At 27.2% G+C, this 23,116-nt stretch overlaps 3 protein-coding genes across 6 annotated transcripts; 1 reads left to right on the top strand and 2 right to left on the bottom strand.

Moving 5' to 3' along the window:
- Positions 1–1,816: 1,816 nt before the first annotated feature.
- On the top strand, positions 1,817–3,839 carry LOC132927286 (probable glucosamine 6-phosphate N-acetyltransferase). The gene is made up of 5 exons (XM_060991798.1): positions 1,817–2,630; positions 2,712–2,774; positions 2,866–2,996; positions 3,061–3,122; positions 3,573–3,839. Exons 1-5 carry the CDS (start codon positions 2,486–2,488, stop codon positions 3,733–3,735), a joined length of 564 nt encoding a protein of 187 aa, XP_060847781.1. The 5' UTR covers positions 1,817–2,485; the 3' UTR covers positions 3,736–3,839.
- A 172-nt stretch (positions 3,840–4,011) lies between these two features.
- LOC132927280 (serine/threonine-protein kinase phg2-like) lies at positions 4,012–14,555 on the bottom strand. 2 transcript variants are annotated; one of them, XM_060991785.1, is made up of 11 exons: positions 14,410–14,555; positions 13,897–14,130; positions 13,558–13,708; positions 7,580–7,799; positions 7,101–7,503; positions 6,552–6,774; positions 6,284–6,373; positions 5,230–5,580; positions 5,021–5,160; positions 4,843–4,944; positions 4,012–4,489 (listed from the first exon to the last, which is right to left on the bottom strand). In XM_060991785.1, exons 3-11 carry the CDS (start codon positions 13,703–13,705, stop codon positions 4,361–4,363), a joined length of 1,806 nt encoding a protein of 601 aa, XP_060847768.1. In that variant the 5' UTR covers positions 13,706–13,708; positions 13,897–14,130; positions 14,410–14,555; the 3' UTR covers positions 4,012–4,360. The 2 variants fall into 2 exon arrangements, with proteins under 2 accessions (XP_060847768.1, XP_060847769.1); XM_060991786.1 differs by lacking the exon at positions 14,410–14,555 and adding an exon at positions 14,214–14,344.
- Positions 14,556–16,508: 1,953 nt separating this feature from the next.
- On the bottom strand, positions 16,509–22,626 carry LOC132927281 (legumain-like). Of its 3 annotated transcripts, XM_060991787.1 has the most exons (12): positions 22,259–22,626; positions 21,996–22,183; positions 21,804–21,901; positions 19,499–19,580; positions 19,298–19,383; positions 19,087–19,225; positions 18,950–19,019; positions 18,750–18,877; positions 18,458–18,682; positions 18,269–18,385; positions 18,003–18,185; positions 16,509–17,225 (listed from the first exon to the last, which is right to left on the bottom strand). In XM_060991787.1, the coding sequence occupies exons 1-12, from the start codon at positions 22,284–22,286 to the stop codon at positions 17,052–17,054; spliced, it is 1,518 nt and encodes a 505-aa protein (XP_060847770.1). In that variant the 5' UTR covers positions 22,287–22,626; the 3' UTR covers positions 16,509–17,051. The 3 variants fall into 3 exon arrangements, with proteins under 3 accessions (XP_060847770.1, XP_060847772.1, XP_060847771.1); XM_060991789.1 differs by lacking the exon at positions 22,259–22,626 and having other exon boundaries at positions 21,804–21,914; positions 21,996–22,134; XM_060991788.1 differs by lacking the exon at positions 22,259–22,626 and having other exon boundaries at positions 21,804–21,908; positions 21,996–22,127.
- Positions 22,627–23,116: the final 490 nt, after the last annotated feature.

Raw genomic sequence — 23,116 nt, 5'->3', positions numbered from 1 at the left:
TCGATCGCAAATTATTTCAAAGTCGATCGTGTTAGAATTTATTTTGAAGCTACGCACACGAAAATTAATCATTGTGGTAGTTAACAACATTATCGATAAATTCAGGAAGTTGATCTTCAAAGGTGAAGTATATTTTTAGTAGATCGCTGCCAAAACAAGTCCGCCCCTGCTATATACTAATATACTATATTATACGACTTTTTACGTGTATTATTACCTATAACAGTTAAATAGTACCAGTTGTGCAATTAAATACGTTTTACTAACCGATAAAGGCAAGAATATACAATTTTTTACTGGTTTTTTTTTTTATATAATAATTTATACACAGATACATTTATTTACAAAAACATAATTGTGTCAAGTATTATACGTTAGTGAAATAAAATCGATTCAACTTACATGACGTTTTATTCTTTACAGGCTTACAGCACTTGTTAACGCAATTCGCCTTTTTAAATAATGCATGGACATTGGTCAAGCTTTGAACTGATGATCAGATAATTGGACGTAATACTTAGCTTGTTTTAACTTATTATCTATTTAAGAACGCAACTGTACTCAACTAGGTAGTTACTCATGTATAGAGCGACATTTGATGATAGCTAAAGGTTAATATGGAGAAAAATATTAACTTAACTCAGTTTGAAAAAAATTAATCTATTTTTTTAATTAGTATGTAAATCACATAAAGAGTGAATGTGTCTTTCTAGTTTCTTATTTATAAATTATAAAAAACAATTTTATTGAACTTTTATCATAATGTACACTGATATACCCTTTTACTTTTACTTTACTAATACTTACTAATTAAAACTATACAAAATTATGTTATCAAGAAAAAGAACGGAAATGTTTCTGTTATTGTAGTATTGGATTATTTTTATTTTATACTTATATAGTAATATTTACATATAAATGAAAAAATTCAAAATATTTTTAACTTGATGGATTTTTTTTAAATCAACTGAGAAAAGCTAAGTTACTTCAACTGTAAATTAAACTAGTTAAGCTCATAAGTTGATTAGAAAATAAACTAACTAGTTAATGCCCACCTTTGATGATAGCTGTATATAAATACATAATGGACTTAGATCGGAACCGAAGGAAATGTTTCAATCGAAATTCGAAACCGGAACGAATTTTGTACATATAGGTATATCAGAATAATTTGAACTTAAGTTTAATGGATTTACTAGGAAGTTTTAGTTTTTGGTTTGTTGTTGTATTGTGTAATTGTGTGATTCGTGTACGTAGAGTGGTACCGCAAAGGTACTCCAGTATAGAGGGTAGCTAAAGTATCCACTTACCAATGTCTTATAATTTATAATTTATATTATAACTTCTATCAGTTAGTAATGTAAACGAAAACATTTAAAAAAAGTGTTTTTTTTTAACAATCACAACTTTAAATTTAAATTATTTTTGCATAACGAGTGAATCACTATTCACAGTGAGCGGGTGAATATCATCTAAAACTTTAACTACAGATTAGAACCATCAGGTGCATAAAAAACGTACGATTGTCTTAGAATTCGTTAAAATATTGTCCGAGTGTCCGACATTAAATTCGATTCGATTTCGAAGTCCCTACAGGCCACAAACAATACCTATACGCTGTACATTTTTGACATTCGTTTTCATTCCGAACTAGTATGCGTGTGCGCGTGCGTAACTACTGGTGAAGTGGTTACAAACGTGCGACAATAATAATAATATTATGAATTAATATCGATCACTGTTATCAATATTGTATGATTACAGACGAGTAATAAGTCAGCTTAGTCAGCGCAAGTTGCTGCTGACGGGACGTGACGACCACAAACCAACTAATCATAAGAATCGCCGCCGCGAGGCTGGTCTGAGCTGTACGCTGTTTCTGTGCTGCAGCCGTAGTTGTCATGCGGGAGCACGCGCAAGCGCAGCTCTGTGAACAAATCACTGCGACTCGCGGCCCAATAAATTGACGCGTACGCGTTTCCGAACCACTTTGCCACATCGCACCGCCAATAATCTGTACACAATTGCATCAGCAGCAGAGCAGGCTGCACCGCCGCCAAGCCCGCCCCTGACAGAACATAATCATTATTATTATCATTATCATTATGTTCTAAATGTTCGTGATAACTGATAACCTGTTAGTATTAGTGGTGAAAGCAAAACACGGCCTCCAAGACATGAAATATAGTTATAATAAAACATACGAATATGAGGCCGAGTTTCGAGGAATGCGCCGCTCGCATAGCGATTTCGCGTTCGAGTAGTGTTGGTGTGGAGGTACAAGAGCCGTTTCTCGCGCGCGTTTCATCACAGACAATCCGTCATCATCGTCGTCGTCGATCTCCGTCAACGACGGGACGAACGATTGTTGTCACTGATCAGGTCTAAACGCGATACGTTCACGTCTCGCAACGAACACGTGTTGCCTAGGTAGCCCGAGGCCACCGTTTTTTTTTTTCCTATTGCTCATCTCGTCCCCACAACGATGGCCGTCGACTACTTGTTCGATCCACGCACGTTGGCCGCCGCCACAGCCGCCGACGACGCGACCAGAGCCGACCAACTGTCGGTCGACGACGCTGGCTGTAAATACCGATTGCGACCCCTGTGCTTGACGGACTACGGGCGCGGTACATGACTAGTGTTTTCTAATTGAACACCACGTTCTGCTTTCAAGCATACTTATTTTTTTTTTCTTCATTCTGTCATAGGATACTTGGACCTGTTGTCTCAACTGACTGTGACAGGAAACGTCACTCAGCAGATGTATTTGAGTCAGTATGATTGTTAATTATCAATACTTTATTTGTTGTGTTCTTCTCTCACTATTAACCATTGACATTTCATTGTTTTTTTTTTTTTTAGATACTTTCGATGCGATGAAGAACAACAGCGGTACATATTACATAATCGTTGTTGAAGATACTGAAGAAAACTGCATTGTTGCTTCTGGTTCGCTGACTATCGAAAAAAAATTCATACACCTCTGTGGACAAGTTAGACATAATTGTGGTATCTGACTTATAAGATATGTTATTAATCTATGTATTTAAATTGCAGCGCGGTAGAATTGAAGACATTGTTGTCGACTCTAACTGCAGAGGAAAACGTTTTGGAAAAATGTAAGTAGTTTTAACAATTTTTTCATCCGATAAATATTTGAATCAACTAGAACTTTTATACTAATATTAGAATAAATCTAGATATATTATGATTAATAGGTTACAAACATTTAGACCGAGTTGTCAGATTTTATCTTGATAAGGCTCAACTTATTTAACTATTTATTTATACTTGGGAGACGTTTGAATAATAACATAAATAGATAACACACTGTCGTTTATGAATTTAGACTTAATATATTTCATACACCAATCCCATACTTCACATAACATGTAACGATATTTTTTTCTAAATTGCCATCCAAATTCAGAATTAATGTCAGCTGTAAAAGCTCATAAGATATGTTTATTAAATAATGCAAATATTTCATGTATGAGACTCTATATATTATATCATGTCTAAACTTTTAAATTACCTGGTTGCTAACTTTAATAAACTGTTTATTACAGTGTTGTTCAACGTCTGATTGCTCTGTCACGCGTCCTAAATTGTTACAAGATTTCATTGGAATGCAAAGATAGTAACGTGAATTGGTATAGCTCAATGGGTTTTGTAAGAGAACCGGGAAATTCAAATTATATGCAGATAAGGTTTGAGCAATCATCGCATTAAACTTTGTTATTTATTTTAAACTGAAATGATTGTGTTTAATGTATGATGTGTAATGTTAATTTTTGAAAAATACAATTTACAAAATGTTTTACAATATTTAAAAAGCATGAATTTACAATTAATTTATTTTATAGATCTTACCTATTCCAATTGATTACATTTTGTTATTCCTGTATTCCAACATGCAATGTAAATTAATATATGTACTTTCTAAATTTGAATGTTTTTAAGAATGTATTAGATTTTAATCCAAATAAAAATAAAAATAGTGTCATATAACCAAATTAAACAATGAGTTTATTAAATAATTTAATCAGTTTTACAATTGAAATATTTAAACTATATCAAGAGTTATAATTAAAAATCATTTTTATACATACAAATGTCAATATTATAATTGAATACCCTCGCGTATATAAAACAACTTAAAAAAGTATGTGTCATTAAATTTACAAAGTACAAAAAAATATATATATAATTGTAATAATATTGTATAACACCGCAGTATTATTCATACATAGTGTTTAAAAAAGTATTAAAACTAAGCAATACATTAATGTACACTAAATTTCATTTAATATAGGTACTTCTCGTCAACTATCAAGATTTAATTTTGATACAAATATTATTCATGTCTAGACATTGGTGTTTGTGATGGTTGTTGATATCTAGGAATGTCGGCAGTTGAAGCAGCAGTGGCAGGCGGTTTATTTGAATACCCTGTGACTGAACTTGTCGGAACAGTATATGAGGCCTGTAAATAACAAAACAAATGTCATTTGACATTTTATCCATGGCATAGAAAAACATTGAACCACACACACACACATATATATATATATGTTTATAAAATTATAATTTAAAAATAACATATCAAAGAAGTCGCGATGTTAATGTAATTTAATTTATCGTCAGTTGCTACAAACAAAAATTCGGATTAAAAAATAATAATAATAATAATAAAACAGAGTACGCGGTCTAGTGCAAAATTGATACAGCAAAATCATAAGAAAAATTAATTTATATCGAGCCTAAAAACATACTATGTATAAAATTATAGAATAAATAGTATAGTATTTTTAGTATAAAATATATTGATTAACTCACGTGTTGAGACGACTGAATGATTGCTGGAGATAGTTGGGAAGCTGGAGATGCAGCTGTTGGATGTCGCATAGGATAACCAATATTGTGCGGTTTTTGATTTTGCTTAAAAATAATAATACTATAAAAACCAGAATTCTTGCGTGTTTATTTTAGGATGAACTAAATTAAAACTACATACCATCTGATGTGGTTGTGACGTGACAGTCGTGGTATTTGACAAATGAATATTTCTACTGCCTTGTTGTTGATAAAAATTAGATTGCGGAGGAGGTCCCAATTTATCGTCTGGGTAGACACTATGAGGTGGTTTTGGGTGATCTGATAAAAACAAAACAACCATTAGAATGCCCGTCTACTTAAACAAATTTATGTTCACAATAAACATACATGTGTGATTACTAGTTTGGTTTCGAATGCCTGGGCTCATGTACATAGGTGGATGGGAGTGTGCATGGTGATGAGGTTGATGGTGTTGATGAGAAGAAAGAGGCTTTGGTATTTGCTGAGCTCCATGATCACCAGCTGTACTCACAATTAAATTGCCACTATTAGACGATTCTGTTCGTGGTGGTGGTGGAGGCGGTGGCGGTGGTGGCCCAGAATAACTATATACTGTATTTACTGAAGATAATGATGGAGCTGAAGACAACATGCCATTATTGACACAATAATTAACTGCAGTAGTAGAATTAGGTTGGTAGAATGATCCATAATTACTGACATTTGGTTGTGTGTTTTCTATAAACAAAAAATTGTTACACCTAATTTATTTATTTTTAATATAGTAAGAATATTAATGGGATTGGTACACATGTCGTTTGCTATGTATGCATTATCTCATTCTATTTTCTATATGAGATCTTGTTACAATTGTATTTTCAAATGATAGCACTTCGTCGACTAGTATATGTTTTCAAATTGGTTCAATCTATGTAAAAATGTTGTGGTTCAAGAACTTCATAAATCTACATACAGGTGCTTAAACAATTGGGTTTATGGTCATGTAAAATTAAAATGTAATATAAAGTCTCGTGGAGCAACAAACCGTTTTAAAAGGTAATTCAGTCAATCTGATCAGATCAATGTCTTAGAAAGTTTTTAACGGTATATCAGACACATTTGTGAAAGATGATTATATTTTCAATGAATGAAAAACAATTATAAAACAATAATATCCAATAAAACTACGGAAAAGAATATTTTTTTTGTCCATAGATAGCATGTAACACAAGTTCTGTAGAGTTAACATACATAAACATACAGCTCAAAACCAAAAATTTAATTGTGACAAAAAAATAAAGAAAAAGAATAGCAACAAATATGGAAAGGCAAATAAAATATACCTAAATTAAATAGTTTAAACATTAAACTAAAAAAAATAATTGCATAAACTAAAATAGGAAACTACGAGGTAAATATATGTAATATAATATCTTCTTACTGTTAGTATTGTTGCTGTTGTTTATCCAAACATTTCTATTAAATGACTGTGTAGTGTCTTCTCTGTTCCCACGTCTATTTGAGTTTTCAACTAAATTAAAGTATATTAAAAAAATTATAATAAAACATATAGGTATCATACAGTTTTAGATTTTCTTCAAATGGCGAATATGGTAGAATTAGTATTACATCATATAGAAAAAGATGGATATAAAAACATCTACATAGTATAATGTATACAAAAATGTTTTTATTTCATAAAAACTTACTAGGATAATTGCTATTGGTTCCAGAAGCTAACGATTGATTTATGCTATTTACTACAGAAGCTGGAGCAGTAGAATTTAAATTATTTGTAGTGCTACCACTATTATTCATTGACTTATATGGAGGGAAAGGTACAACAATTTGTGGCTGTTGATAGTTTTGCTGCTGCATAGTTTGGGGTTGTGGCGATGGCGTTCTACCCATTTTGTTACTGGTTCCAACGTTCTAAAAAAATAAAAAAATAAATTTGAATTTAAATTACACTGATAATAAGTATAAACCATAAATTTTTAATATTAAAAGTGAAATATTAAAGAGGAAGTTAGTAGGTAGTTTTTAAAATTTATTTTGTAGTAATTCGAGTTAATGTCAGCCATAAAGTAAGTAGTGAATAGAGAGGAAAAATAGTTTGGAAATATAATATGTAATACAATCAATAACACAATGCTTGAATTGTGTGCCAAGAAGTCTGTTAGGGTTATAATGTAGTAGTTTAGAAAGAAACTTACATTGTTAATATATTTAAATGAAATTCAATTTTTTTAATTTACCGGCGCTAATAAATGAGTGGTACTACTGCTATACAGCGGCGGAAATTTTGTAAAACTCATTGTGCTAGATAAAGAAGCTGGTAATGGCATAGTAGAACGAGTCACATTATTGTTCTGATTGTTTGCAGCATTTATTGTGGCTGGCGAACAAACCAATAATGTTTGGTTACTACCTCCAGTGTTACTGGTACTGGAATTGTGCATCATCAAAGACTGTTGTGCCAATGGACTTAATCCGCTACCTGCAGCAGGAGATCCTGCACCAGACTGTGAATTTACTACTGTAGTTTGTTGTCTATATATATGTTGTTGTTGTTGTTGAAGTAAAGGGGTTGGCCGATGATTTGTAACAACAGCATTATTGATATTGTTAGTCACTACAGTCTTATTGTTGATAGGTTCACTGCAAAACACAAATAAATAAACAAATATAATTAAATTAAAAAAAAAAAAAAAACACATTTGATTGTTATTAATACCAATTAGATTCAGATTTAGGCACTACTAAAGCAGTTGCCATACTATCATCAGTAGCTTGTGACTGATTCAAGAGTGCACGTTTTTCTTCTTCAAGTTCATCACGTTTATCTCGTAGTTGAGTTAAACGGCCATTGATCTGTGCTAATGACAATTTGTTTTCTTGCATTTTTTGATATTCCACACATTTTTTTTTTCTTAGCACCTCAGCATCAACTTCAGCTATTAATTAAAATATATTTTAAATACTGATAAATAAATTGTATGTAATAAGTTATTACTAATAAGTAATAACTATTAATTTGTAATACATATCATGTTTGCAATGCTGTGTTCTTTTAGTATTTTCAGTACAGATTTTATTTTTATCATATATAATTCAAGGCAGTGGAAAGTGTTATAAATGTTATAATATATATTATTCATTGTCTCATTGATTAAATATATCTAAACTAGAGAACTTTTTTTTTCTTACCATATGTTTTATTATTTTATTTTTGTCCATCCCTTCAGTCACATACCCATGTATCAATAATGACTTTCAACAACTATTCAAAGTTATGAATATTAGTTCCCATTATTGGATTGCAAAATTACTGACTAGCACTAGCAAATCTCTTAACATTAATAATAATCATGAACAATATTGGGAAATAATCTCAAATATTGTATTTAAAAAAAATCTATAAATGTATAATTAATAATTAATACATGATAAATTTAAAATATAAGATAATAATATAATTAAAGAAATAATATAAGAAATTGTATACATTTTCTAATATATGTGATGTTTACTTTTTCAATATTTCAACTTGTTTAAAATTGTCAAACTTGATTGATGGAATATATAAAAATGTTTATAAACGTTTATAGAAAAATATGAAAGTTATATCATGTCTTGGAAATACTAATGTATGGTAAATATCTCAAGTCTCTACAGTTATTCATTTTTTAATTAAAAAATTTGTCAATTTATTGAAACCTGACTATTTACAATACAAGACAATTTTTCAGATTATACAAGTATTTGAATTATTAACGTATTAATGTATTCTTACATCCTTAAATACTCGTAATACATTTTTTGATTATTTTCCAAAAGATTAACTATTTTTTATATTCCATAATAATAGTAAATATTATTTCATTTATTGAATTAGCATATTTTTTCTGTCACCGGTAGTTTTAAAAAAATCGATTAAAAAATATAGAAAATTAAAATTAAAAAAATCCCAAAAATTTACGTAAAATCGATGTTTTTTATGCAATTTCTAATTTAAGAACTGTAGAGACCGGCATTTTTCACCCAATATCATAATTACTTTTTATAAATATAACATAAATTTATTATGGCTCATATATAGTGCTATTTATAGACATTTGAATGTTTCAATTCATTTTAAAGTTGTTTTTCAATTTATGTATTTTTGTTTGTGAGTAAAAAAAGGTAAATATAGGTTAAATATATTAAAAATCCATTTTAAATTTCTTATAAAAGCGTTTAAAATTAAATATATCTTTATAATCTTTACAAAATTCGACGTAATCACGAAAATATGTAAATAATTTTGTAATTAAAAATTCATTAATTATTTTACTATGACAACATTTTAAATCAAGATTCTATATGTTATTATATTGAAATTAAAAAAAAAAGTTCAGCATAAAATTATTTACAATTTGTAAAACCGATTAAACTTTAAATTTTGATTATAAAATTATTTGTAAAAATAACGTCAAACGTTTTTTGTTAAATATTAATCATAGAATCAATAGAAACACGAAACATCCCACTGTTACTTCAGTTATTATTTTTGATATCTACTCAATGCAATTTTTAAATTTAAATTTTCCAATAATTTTTAAGTTATTTTTTTCAACTTTGTATTATTTGGCCAAGAACCATACAAGTTTTTCTTAAAACGATATCAAATTATTAAAAAAAAGGTACCTTTTTAATGAGCGTTATATTTGATAAAATTGGATACTTATTTATTATTTAAATTGAAAAATACGATTTTTATATTATAGTTAAGTTGTAATAATCTAACACATATAATACTGCCGGATTATAAAAAAAAATTAGAAATTTTAAAAGAAATCGAGTAAAATATTATATATTTATGTTCACATTCTGTTATTACTTATTTGTACATACAATTAAAAATATTAACACTCAAATTATAAAATATGAATGTACGACAAAATTTTTTTCTAAAACACGCATATAAGAAGACTAAAAATATTAACTTAATCGAAGTATGTACATACATAATATAAAACTATATATGTAAGGTTCTATCGATAAATAATTTCATGAAAAGGTCTAATTTATTGGGGTAGATAAATTATTATCAACGACAAGCTTAAAATTTTATCGTTATTGAAATTCCAATATTTATCATCTAAAAATAAAAATATAGCATCACAATATGCTGGATTATTAAGAATCTACTGTAATATAAAAATAAGTAACTGATTATAATGTATATAAGTATAAATTATATTTAATATCATAATTCCTAAGATTATAACAGGCTGATAGATCGCATCCACTAAGAATTTATTATTTATTTATTGTTAATTTATTTTCCGGTTTTTTTTTTTGCAGTTTTAACTTGTGACCTATTCAGTAATTACATATGTAGTATTGAACTCTTGATTATCCATGATTTTCCGTAGAATTATGGATGTACAAAAATAGTGTTTGATATGAAATCATTAGTTCCCACAATCGGTTTAATTGGGATGCGATAACCCGATACCATGATTTGTACGTCAATTGCATTTGATTATCAATCGTTAATCGTGTAACAGAATAATATAAAATTTATCAAGTGTCGAAAATACATTGAACGAGTAGCTTTTGATTTGGCTAATATTGTAAAATCTATTTTTGATGGAGAGAATGTTGATGAAGATAAAATCGAATGGTGGATTAATTGTAATATCTATGATCCAGGCATAAAGCATCTTATTTATGAACAAATAGTTAATAATGGTTTCAGAAAGTGAAAAATTATGAGATACGATATGAAACATTAAACAGCTCCAAGACATATTATTGAATTCATTAAATATTTTGAAAACAAGGCGATGCAACGCTTTAGTTAAAAAAATACTTCAATCATAAGACATAAAGACAGTGTTGTGAAACAAAACAAGTCACTGATTTTTTTTAAATACTATTTAATATTACATACTGTATTTTTTTTTTAATATAATAAAAGCATTTTTGATTGATTTGTATTTTGTGGATTAACTGCAGAATTTGCTTATTCATAGTTAACGAGTAACCCTATTCCAAGGACAATCGGATAATCAAGAGTTAACTGTATTATACCTAAAGTGAAATATAACAAACAATTATTTTTAGAAAATAAAATGTTGGTATTAAACAAGTAAAAATTGTTTTAATAGGTATAGATGAGGGATCTGGTACAATAAAATAATATTGTGTTTAACAGCTTAAATTTAAACGAACACGTGATTAATGTTTTATGGCTACACAGCCTATGTGACTGAATATTAATTATAATAATCTGTTTATACTGTAAATGTAAAATAAGGCTCCAAGTTCTATAGGAAAAAATTACTACTATCAATCTTATGATTTTATTTTTAAAACCTAATTGTTACAAAAATAACGGATACAAAAGTATTTTTTATTTGTATTATCTTGTAAAAAAATTAATTAAATAAATTATAAAAACAATCATATGTAGGTGCCACCAATAAAATTGTAAGGAACAACATTTGAATAACCCTACTAAAATAAAAACATTAAACCAATCTATTAACTAAAAAAAAAAAAATTAAAATATTCAAGAAAAGAAAGCTAAGTTAAAAACATAATAAAAATTATAATTAGAGTAACAGTGGCCTCTTTCCGTAAATATGTCTAAAAGAATAAAAAAGAAAAATAATTTAATTTAGTCAATAATGAACAGAATAATTAAAATTAATTCTAAAAATATATTTTTTTACAACTTGCAGGTAATAAATTATTAGTCAAAATAGATAAAATGTTTATTAAATAATATGTCCATTATCTAGTTTATCTGCATTTATATTTTGAATGAGGAATATAATATAAATGATATGTTTAGGTATAATAGCTATGCACTTAATAACATTTAATATTACATTTTTTCTTCGCATTATTTTGTGTGAATGGAACTAGTAAACATAGTTACAGTTATCATATTTTTAAATATTCTATAAATCAAAATACTGCTATTATTTATAAGTTCACTTTATCAAAATAATGTATTAAACAAATTGATCATGATAATTATTGACATATAATTAAATTATTTATACCACTTTATAACATTTTTGTAATTGTTCGCCATGAACTCCTGCCCTTTAATTATTATTTTTAATCTCGGGAATAGAGTTAACACCAATTTGTAGATGGTTGATTGATTGTATATATTTTTAAGTTACAATTTGATAACCAGCTTAGCAACAGTTTTTTTATACCCTTATATTGTAGAAGATTTTTACAGAATTCAATATTCATCAGGTAAAATAATAATAACCTTATTAATCCAGAAATCATTAGACCAAACTTGGCTTAATCCAAATAGCTGATTAAGGCTGTTTTCACACTTATTTCATTTTAAAATACAAGTTATAGCAAGTTCCACAAGTTTTCTGCATGTTATTGTAATTAAATACCAATTAAATATTGTCATTCATGTTTACCTTTATTCGTCTAATACTATGTATATCTTGTTGATAATAATAGGTACATATACGTATTTTGGTTAATTTGTTTAATTTGGACTTTTATGAAAACAGATCATCTAGAGCCTTAATAATTAGTCCGATCGAATGAGGCTTTACTCTTTTACTGTACTTTATTCATTAAATAGATTAAATAAATTTAAAAAGAGTTTCAGTCAAAAATTCGGATTAAGTGAAGATAATGGAAAAAAAAAATATTATAATTGATGTTAAACCATGAAGAAATAAATCAGCACTATTCTGAAGCAAAAACTAATTTTATGAAAAATAAATACAAGGGCAATTTTATTTAATTCAGGAACATTTTATTAATATCTACAGTGAGTTCCGCTTAATGTGATCACAATGGTTCAGATAATTGTGATTCTATTAACTGGTTGATTCCATAAAACATTTTTTTTTTATTGACAAGTTAATATTTATATGTATGTTTAAAATTAGATTTGAAAAAAAATTAATTTAAAATAAAGTGAAGAAACTATTTATTTTTGATTGTATTTGAGAATCTACTAATTTTGTTTTCATATCAACTTGAAAATCCATATTCAGTTAATATAATATATACATGATTTTTAATTATTTAAAAATAAATAAATAATAATGTACCTATAACTTTTGGAACAACTGAAAAGTATCGTTTTAGACATATTTTTGAATAGCTCTTTTTAACTTTTTCAAAACAATACTTGTTTCTTTTTAGTGAAAGTTTGAAACACCATTAAAACAATAAGAATGTTATTAAAAATGATTCAATTATACGGCACTTGGTGATTCTAATAAAAGGTTAATTTAACATTAGTAAGATAAGAACTGGTTTGGGATTTTGAATTTTGATTCTATAAACCAGTGATCACGTTGAGCGGAACTCACTGTATTTAAAAAAAATAAGCTAGGAAATGAATGCTTTTTTTGTCCATCGAATTTAATCGCATTATCATACAAAACAATAATTCACTCAGGCAACTGATTTTATGCCATACATAGGTTAGGTTATAGGGTATAGGGTATTTTGAATGTTTTATGTTCGTCGCTAGTTTTGGACAGATTTTGATTTTTTTCATTTGCCGTCATCGTCTACAAACTAGGCTGTGCAGTGGGATTTTGTTTGCACGGCATGCACGCGCCCACCAGAAAACACCTACCCGACTGACAATAAAAAGCCTACCTACCGAACACAACGCAGAATAATAACATGGTGTATGGACAAAAGCCGCGGAAAACGTACCTTGTTTGTTCTTCTCGCGGCGAGACAAAATGTGTGTCCGCAACGATTTCCATATAATTTTATCTTGAACTTTGCAGTTGTGTTTGTTCGACATGTTGCCGGCGACTTCTTCTTCTATCAACATGATTGCGTTGTTGATATATGTCATGCTCTGAAAGATTATTATTATTATTATTATTATTATTATTACTATTACTATTATTATTATTATTCGTCAGCGAGTCGTCGTAGATAAAACACACGAACACGTTTGGGCGATTAGGAAACCGGGATAGTGGGATAATCCCCACATTCCCCGGTAACCGACGGCCCGGGTGCAAACAAACGTCAAACACTCACATGCAAACACACGCACACACCAGCGGTGTTCGACGCGCCACACTCGTCTCGTTGGGCCCGGCGACGATTAACGCGTTCGGGCTTGGGCCATTTTTACTCGGCCGTACTTTGACGGGCGGGCGGTCGCGCGTCCGCCGGCGCGGACACGACTGTGACGTTGTACTTAGACGTTCAACATCAACGACGACAACGGCGCGGACAGAGACGACGACGACAACGACAACGACGATAATACTGTGGAAAAATTATTCGAGTTTACAATCGATTATGGAAATATGAACACACACGCGCGCGCGCGCGCATTAACACACACTCACACATTTTAATATTTCATATACGATAATATGTAATGTGTATGTGTGTATATATATAATATGCCATATATATATATACACACATATTCATACATATAATCCACGTCTACGTAGGTGCAACGTTACGAAATCACATAGGTGTACGTGTGTGTGTGTGTTTATCACATCGTTGCGATTAATAATAATAACTGTTATGAACCGAAATTGTCATGATTTGGTGGTGGGGCGGTGGCGTGGAGTTCTTTGATTCCCGTGTTGGCGTGTAGCTCCGACCATGGAAGAAGAAACGATTACGGCGGGCGGTGTCGGTGTGCAGTCGGCCTCGTCGAACGTAACGCACCGGCCGACCACTCGTCGTTTTGAGCAGCTGCTGCTCTCGGCACGACCGTGATTCCGGATTTTTAGAGATCGCAGCGATAGCCGATAGCTGATTCCTTCTCGCTTTCGTCATACGCCGTCGACCGCGGGTCTCGGCCGATCGAACTCGGAAATAATAATAATAATAATAACGATAATGTTATGTATTCATGACGATCGAAAGGGGTTCCGAAATCGTCGACGTTCGAGATAATGAATGGACCATTGTTGTGTCTTGTGTGTATGATGTATGTATGTGTATGTGTGACGTGTGCGGAAGAAAGTAAATTCCCAATTAGCCACGATAAGCGTTGGTTATACAGTGTCGCCACACGCGTAATCATTATCACCGTTTATTATCCATTATGACTGATAATCGGTGGAATGCAGTTCAATGCACAGAAGCACAGGGTTGAGGCCGGTGTAGACCATAGACATTATAGACGTAATGTCTATGGTGTAGACTAATAGATTATACTAAATAGAAATTAGAATAGTCAATAGTATTAATTTCTATTTAATTTTCTATTTTATGATTTTCCATACCGTCTTACAGTCTATACTTTTTATTACTTATAAAGTTATAAATAAAGTAGTGTACATTTATATGAGTATAACATTACGTTTTATATATACATGGTTATTTGTTACTTTGTCGGTTTGTCAGTTATTAGACTATGTGTGTTATGTAAGTAATATTGATCAACGCCATAAATATTGTAGTATTTAAGCAAACTGCAAACTTAAAAGACTAACATGATAAATTTAAAGATAAATTGGAAATTTATAACTAATTTCACACAGTTGAATTCAGTACATTAAATAATCTAATCATATTAATAAAAATGATAAATTAATTTTAAAGATTTTTTTTTTATCACAAAAATCTCTATGTTTTGTAATTTAATGTTAAACTGTGATGACAATTGTATGACTGTCTACCTGTTCAATTAATATTTAGTCTTTTTGATGATAGATTGGTATATCTTTTATAATATTATTTCCTATCAATTTTTGTAGTATGTGGTTTAAACCTTGGCTATATATTATTATATATTTATATAATATATAAATTTAGTTAGTATCTAATTATACGTTTAATTAATGAAACACTTTACATTTGAACAAATGGGTTTTTAAATTTGTATTTTTAACTTAAAAAAAACTAGCATCTAACATCAGTTATTATTTTTTCCAACCAACTTTTAAAAAAAATTACTTACTAGCCCAGTTTTGCATATAAGTCTGTGTTGTATGAGTATTACTTTATTTGTTATAATTATGTATATTACAAAATGTTAATCTACTTTTAATGTCTAATGGTATTTATTAATTGACATTTGATGTATACAATTTACAAGTAATAATGTTACAAACTCTAGTAACTGATAGTATAAATATAAGTATGAGCATCATCAACTATAATTTCTAATATATATTATTAATTATTAATCAACCGAATACTAACAGACAATCAATAGTTTTATATATTTTCAATTGTGTGTTTTATATTTGTTATTTACTTATTTACGTATATATGTCTGATTAGTAATTACATCACATCATTGATTAATTTTCATTCTGAATCCTAATTTTCATGTATAAGTACCTACAAATCTTCAATAGTTGTAATTTTCTGAGACATGAAAAATTTGGTTGAATACTGTAATAGCCCAAATGTGTATCCAATAAATATTGTTGACACAAAAATCAATTTATATTAATAGGTATCTCAAAATTGGCTAATTTCATTTTAATAACAATTAATTTGTATATTGTTGTTAAGTATTTTGTCGTTACACGGGATATTTTGTTTTAGTCCTTTAAGTTATTTTTTAATTAATTAAATAATATAATTTAATTTGATAATAAAATTATCTCTTATACACTATCATGATTAATAGTAAAATACATTAATTAAAGACAGTATACTGCTTAATATAAATTTTTTTATTTTTTTACTAAAAAATGTATTGATTTTCTAAAAACTTAATGAGTTACAAAAATTGTACTTATTTCACTCAATAAAATTATTTAAAAAAATTAATGGTAATAAATTAACACAATGTCAAGATATTGACAAAAATTACAACATTATAGTATTATTTAATTTACTAATAGTCTTCAGCGAGTTAATTAAAATTATATGATATAACAATTCAAATTTAACTTAATTAGTTTGAATTTACCTCTAAATAGTAAATTGTATTAAAACAATTATAACAAATAAGTCATTGTGTATTATTCTAATCTAGGTCTAAGCTGTTCTGCGGTTCATTTATTACTAGATACATAACTCAAAACCTATTAATAATATCTACATTTATAATATTATGTTACATAGTAATACTTTCATGAAATACAATATAATGTTAAACAGTAAAATATAATTAGAATTGTATGTACATTTAAATTAAAAATCTAATATTTATACTATCTCAATGTATTGTGATTTCATATTGAGTATTGACTAAAACAATTTTATTAATAAATATCAATCATTTTAAGTAAATTGGAAAATGTTGATGAATTTTTTGAACAGACATTATGCACAACTTGTTCAAATAAAACATAAAACTCTTCAGATTTCCATTCGCTGTCTATAACTCTTGTACATAGATTGAAAAATACGTGCACTTCATTAAGTGAGTATGTATTCTACATATTTCAAACAATATAAATATTAGTAAGTAAAAACAATTATTTTAGCATAAAATAACGGTAGCTATTTCTGAAAAGTTTTAAATAAATTTAAATTGTTTGAAATGTTCAAAAGTTCTAGAATATAAGTCATATATTTTTATTTGTTATAAATTAGTTATCAAAATAAAACCTTTAATTTTGAAAGAAATATTATTTTTTGTGTACTATTTCTTCTCAAATATTTGTATATTTAATGCATTTATGAATATTATTAATTAATTAAATGTTAAAATAATTTATATAGTGAAACTTCCGTATAATGAAGTCGCATTAGGAATAAAAAAAATTTGTAATATAGAGGAATTCGTTAAATAGAATCACATTTTTTTTTTTTACATAATTACATATTTCATATTCTATAGGTATTGTATTAAAAAAAAAAAAAATAATAATAATAAAAATTATTAAAAAATAAACATCATCATATTATAAATCGTATTATCTTATTACATATTTATCTATTTAATTTAATATTAAGTAATAATTAGTGAGTTTCGTTTATTTATTATTTTTATAAATTGTACTTTATATTTATACTTTGTACGCATAATTAACAATGAAGGTCATAGTTCTCAAAAATAATTCGTTATATCATGGAAGTTATACTGTATAAAATGTATTCATAGTATTTTCCACTATCTCAGTAAAATACATTTTTATCTTAAAAATATTTAAACTTTTGTAGCTAGACCTAAATAATTGAATTATAGAAATAATTATGTTTAATTTTACCTTGGGTAGGGAAAAACAGTTTGTTGTGATGTAATCTAAAGTTTGTCTGTAACATGGAAATACATTTAATTGCAAATTACTAGGGAGATCTTTAAGATCATCAACATGTTCAACAAATCCCGGTAATTGTTTTATAACATTTTGTAGAATTGTACTGAATACTCTATCCATAATTTTTCTCATCTATAAAATGTTTCATAAAATTAAAAAATATGTGTTTTCAATAATTATTAGTTATTACCTTAATATAAATTAGAAATACATACAATACTATTGTAAATAGTGCTTTGTTTCTTTGAATTATTTTTTCCATTATATTGTTGCTTTATATGATATGGCTTATATGTATTTTTTAAAAATTTAGAACTTGACATAATTGTATCCTATTAAAAAGTAAAGTATATACATACAGGAAGATAATATTTAATTTGATTATGCAAGTATAATACACATACATTATGTTTAATAAATGATAAACCACCATTATTATGATATGGATTTTTGGAAAATACTTCAGGTGATTTGCCAATATATGCTGATAATTTGTTTTGACCAACACTGAAGTCTCCGTAGGGCATCACATTACTTAGTTTAACTGAAGTTCTGATGTAATTAAAATGATTGAGAACAGTTCTTTTTTCAACCAATTCATTCACTTGTAATGGATATAATTTACCCAGCTTTGTAAAAATAATACATTAAGTATTAATGTTATTAAAATGGTATAGATAATAAAATAAAAATTACATTTGCTTGATCTTCAATCCATGTACAGCTGAATTCATCACCCAAGCAAACATCAGGTATTTCATCTTCTCCAATGCAATATATGGACCATGAACTTTCTCTAGGTCCAGCTGCAGTTACAGCAAATACTAATACAATGAAAGATAATTAAAGTTAAATTGTTAAGACTATTACAGTAGTAATTTTCTTAGAATACTTACTACTGTTAGATTCACTTAATATTCCATCAAATAAGGAACCTGCTCTACATGATTCTATATATAAGAGCATCTAAAAGTAATATTGTAAAAATTAAACATATTGTTTATTCATTGATAAATATAATTTTAAACCATACACTATAAAATTTACGGTCACTATACATTGATTGTAATGTATTATTTAGTTCATCAGCATATAAGTAATTTTCTGGAAATGCTAATATGCCAGTTGTTCCATGACCAACAAAATACACAAAAATATTATCTCTATGTTTACTATAAAATAATATAAATACATAGTTTACTAAAATTTGAAAATTGATTAAGCCTCACTTAAAAATATCTTACCTTTCAATAACACGACCTGATCCAAGGTTTGTCATAGCTGCTTTATTACCATTTAAAACATTCAGAAAATGTTCACTGCTTACCTCCTTAAAAAAAGAATCATAAATAATTATTATAGTTTATTTATTTTTCTTATACTTTATACAAACAATTATTATTGAATAATAACTTTATCCTAATAACTTATGAGTAATTACTTACCTCACCTTTATAGTCAACTTGTACGCCTTGATAAACATCCGAGCCATTAGGATGATTAAATAATTCACCACGATATGGATTTCTATGTGTTAAAGATTAAAATCAATAAAAAGTATAATTATTTATTGTTTTTATATATAAATAGTAATATTAGTTTGGTATTGAAAAATATATTTTGATAGTATTTTATATTTTTATGATTTAATAAATTAATTATTATAGTATTTAAGAAAAATTTTATTTTTTGAAAAAAATTTTAGGATAATTTTATCTAACAATAATCTTAACTTAAATAAATTGTCAAGTATGTCGATAAAATTGAAATTTATGATTTTTTTAAATTCATAATAATTATATTCTGAGACAGGTGCTTTTGGTAAAAATATCCTAACCTGTATTCTTTAGATATTATTACTTGGTACTTGTAAATCCTTTACTACTTTTAATTTTTAATAAATCTTTAAGACAAGAGATTACTTTCCCGATATTGTAGAAAAATTATTTGTTATGTCAATTCATAAAATTGGTAATAAACATATTGTTTATAATCTTAGGCTAATTTAAAAATGTCTTATTCCTAAAATGTTTTAAAATAATTAAAATTTATTTCATCTAATTATATCTTTGATATTTGTTATAAATCATAACAAGGGCGGATACAGTGGTTCTAAATGGGGGAGGGGGAAAATTTGTTAGTTATCAACTAAAAAAAGGTCATCATCTATTTAAAAAAAACTTTGTAGTTTGTTGGAATATATGATACTTTTTTTGTGAACGGAAGGATGGGAGGGTAATTGCCTCTCTTTGTATCCCCACTTTTGAATCATAAAAAATATAGATTTAAAACAAGAATATTGATTTTTACTAGGTATTTAAAAATACTCTAAAACATTTAAGTTAGCATCAACTCAATTTCTAAAAACTTTAAATCAATTTTCTATAAAGTTAATATTCCTCATGAAATTAGCTTCTTTCAACATAAATCTGGGTTTATTGTTTATTGTTTATTTTATAAATGAATAAAGCCTTATTTAACTTTTTGTACTCAAGAAATAAAGTTATATTGTAGTCTTTCTAAAGATTTTATTGTATTATCAAATGCACTAAAATATTAACTATTTCTAATTTATTTTGTTTATTAACATTTTACTTATTATATATTATGATTAGTGATTACTCAGTAAACATAAGTACTATTATTTTCAGTAATTGAATCACTAATCAAATCTGCACAAATTTGTAATCTACAGACCGAATAATCAAAATTAATTGCCATTTCCAATTAAATATTATTATGTGTATCTACATAAATACATAAACCTGTTATTACTTATTCATCTTTAATAATAATATTTTTTTTAAATAGTTAATACTTTAAAATGTAGTACTATATTACTATTGATTTGATAAATGATAATTTCTTTTATTTGAGATTTTATTTAAATATAAGATGTGTTTTTCATTAATTACAAATAAATAAATTGTTCAAAATCTTGGTATTCATTAACATATATACTAGTATTTTAATTTTTTTTAAATATTTTTCACTTGTTTGGTTTTACCTAAAATTCAAATCAATAGTCACCAAGTTATGCTGCATTTCGAAAATATTTAGTACAAAATATTCAAATAAATTGTTTTAACAAAAGTTAAGTCTGAGGCTCACAAGTTTTCTCTGTTGGTAATATTGGGATTGAATAATAAATTGATGAGGAAAGTTGCTATTATCATGTTCTTGTAGGACGTACTTAAAACAACTTAAAAAGTGATAGGTTCCCCTTTGTTACTCTCAAACTAATCAATTTTTAATGTTTTAATATAACTGTAGAGAATTTGTTCCAGATTTAATTTTACAATAATAACAATAGTTTAACATAATTTTCCACCATAATTCTTTCATTAGCAAGTACAATTTCTAACATTATTATTATTTTATTTTAATTTGTTTGCCTTTTTCATAAATTTTTAAATATTTTCATCAGGTTAAACATAAATTAAATAATAAATCATTTGTTGATGTTCAATTAATATATTATATATTTATTTATTTAAAAACAAGACAACACATACCTCTATAATTATTTAAATAGTAGCAAGTACCTATAAATTATTTCTGATTGTTATTAATCAAATAATAATAAACATATGATTTGTATAAAATAAAAGGATGTTTTAAATTATTTATATTTGTGCAAATTTGGTGAGATTCATCATTTAAAAATATTAAGATATATTTTTTTTAGGCCACAATTATTACTTTTTATTGTTTTGAAACTGTATTAATAATATATATAATAAATCTTACTTTGAATCAAAGGCTACGTCGTCTGTCATCATTACAATTATACGATCAACTGGTATACCATTATTCAACAATGTTTGGTATGCATGTGAAACATCAGCCTAAAAACTAGTACTACAATTAGTTTAATTATTTTTCATATTGAAAAAAATAAAATATTTGTATTAATGTATGGTTTTTATAAAATTTTTATACCTGATGTCTATAATTATCCCATCCTTTTGAACCAGCTACTAGGAACACCCAGGTTTGTTTTGTGCCACCACCAACGAGTTCTAGACATTCATCGATAAAATCACTAGGACCAACAATAATTACTTTTACCGTGGCAAATATAATTAGCACACACAGTACACATAACAAACAGTAAACCCATACGCTTTCTATAAATGTTTATCAATTATTTTTTATTAATGCATTATTATAGGTATATTATGAAAAATTAATATTAAACTTACTTTTTTTAAACAGATTGTTGTTCAACATTTTTGTAAAAAAAAAAGTGCAAAATGTTCTTAAATGACCAAAAACAAATAGCTTAACCCTCAGAATAGCTAACTTCTATATCATTACTTATGCTACTACCATTTATTAAATATTTATAATGCTACTACATAATTTAAGATAAAACATTTTAAGTGCCTCTTGACGTTATATTATGACATAATTTTTTAAAACTACTTTCATATCTATTAAGATGTTTGATGTTTACACATCTTATCGTAGGTAAGTTCCCATTAAAAATGATTCACTAAATATTTATTAATAAAACTAATTGTTTAACCAACATAGGTATATTATTTAATATTTATACAGCTTTGTGTAGCATACCAATAAGCTTTATAAAAAAACCCAAGATACCTATCTATATAAATCAATGATCAACTAAATTAATTTTTTAAGTCTTATTAACACGAATAATTCAAAAGGCTTATAACACATTGCGGGAGGAGGGTTCCAAAATGTCCTTAAACGACTCAGCCAAAGTAAAAAAATTCCCAGACATACTGTAAATTTAGTTTAAAAATAAATCTCAAAATGTGTTGTCAAATATGATGTCCAAAGTGATTTGAAAAAATTAATTTCATATTTGTAAATTTGATAAAAACATTAAAATAACTACAATTAAAATACTAAAACAGTGGGCTATTTTTTTTAAGTCAAAGGATGTTAAAACATGGAAGATATACTTCCCCAACATTATAAAATTTAAAATTGGTAGGTACCTACCTACCTGGCAAAAATATGATTTCTATATAAACGATAATAGTTTTTGAGGTAGTTACTATAATGGTAATCACTGTTCAAATAATTGT

Source organism: Rhopalosiphum padi, chromosome 3 (genome assembly GCF_020882245.1).
Source record: "Rhopalosiphum padi isolate XX-2018 chromosome 3, ASM2088224v1, whole genome shotgun sequence".
Lineage (NCBI taxonomy): Eukaryota > Metazoa > Arthropoda > Insecta > Hemiptera > Aphididae > Rhopalosiphum > Rhopalosiphum padi.
The sequence above is the reverse complement of the archived record's forward strand: the minus strand, read 5'-3'. Positions and strand labels throughout refer to the sequence as shown.

Bases quoted from the DNA above. Each gene is read 5' to 3' on its own strand.
- LOC132927286 (XM_060991798.1), top strand. From the start codon at position 2,486: ATGGCCGTCGACTACTTGTTCGATCCACGCACGTTGGCCGCCGCCACA. The intron at 2,631-2,711 runs GTACATGACTAG...ATTCTGTCATAG, and splicing joins CTTGACGGACTACGGGCGCG to GATACTTGGACCTGTTGTCT. The intron at 2,775-2,865 runs GTCAGTATGATT...TTTTTTTTTTAG, and splicing joins CACTCAGCAGATGTATTTGA to ATACTTTCGATGCGATGAAG.
- LOC132927280 (XM_060991785.1), bottom strand. From the start codon at position 13,705: ATGACATATATCAACAACGCAATCATGTTGATAGAAGAAGAAGTCGCC. The intron at 5,581-6,283 runs GTAAGAAGATAT...TTTTGTTTATAG, and splicing joins CAACAGCAACAATACTAACA to AAAACACACAACCAAATGTC. The intron at 4,945-5,020 runs GTATGTAGTTTT...ATTATTTTTAAG, and splicing joins CGTCACAACCACATCAGATG to CAAAATCAAAAACCGCACAA.
- LOC132927281 (XM_060991787.1), bottom strand. From the start codon at position 22,286: ATGTTGAACAACAATCTGTTTAAAAAAA. The intron at 22,184-22,258 runs GTAAGTTTAATA...AAACATTTATAG, and splicing joins CAACAATCTGTTTAAAAAAA to AAAGCGTATGGGTTTACTGT. The intron at 19,226-19,297 runs GTAAGATATTTT...ATTATTTTATAG, and splicing joins TCAGGTCGTGTTATTGAAAG to TAAACATAGAGATAATATTT.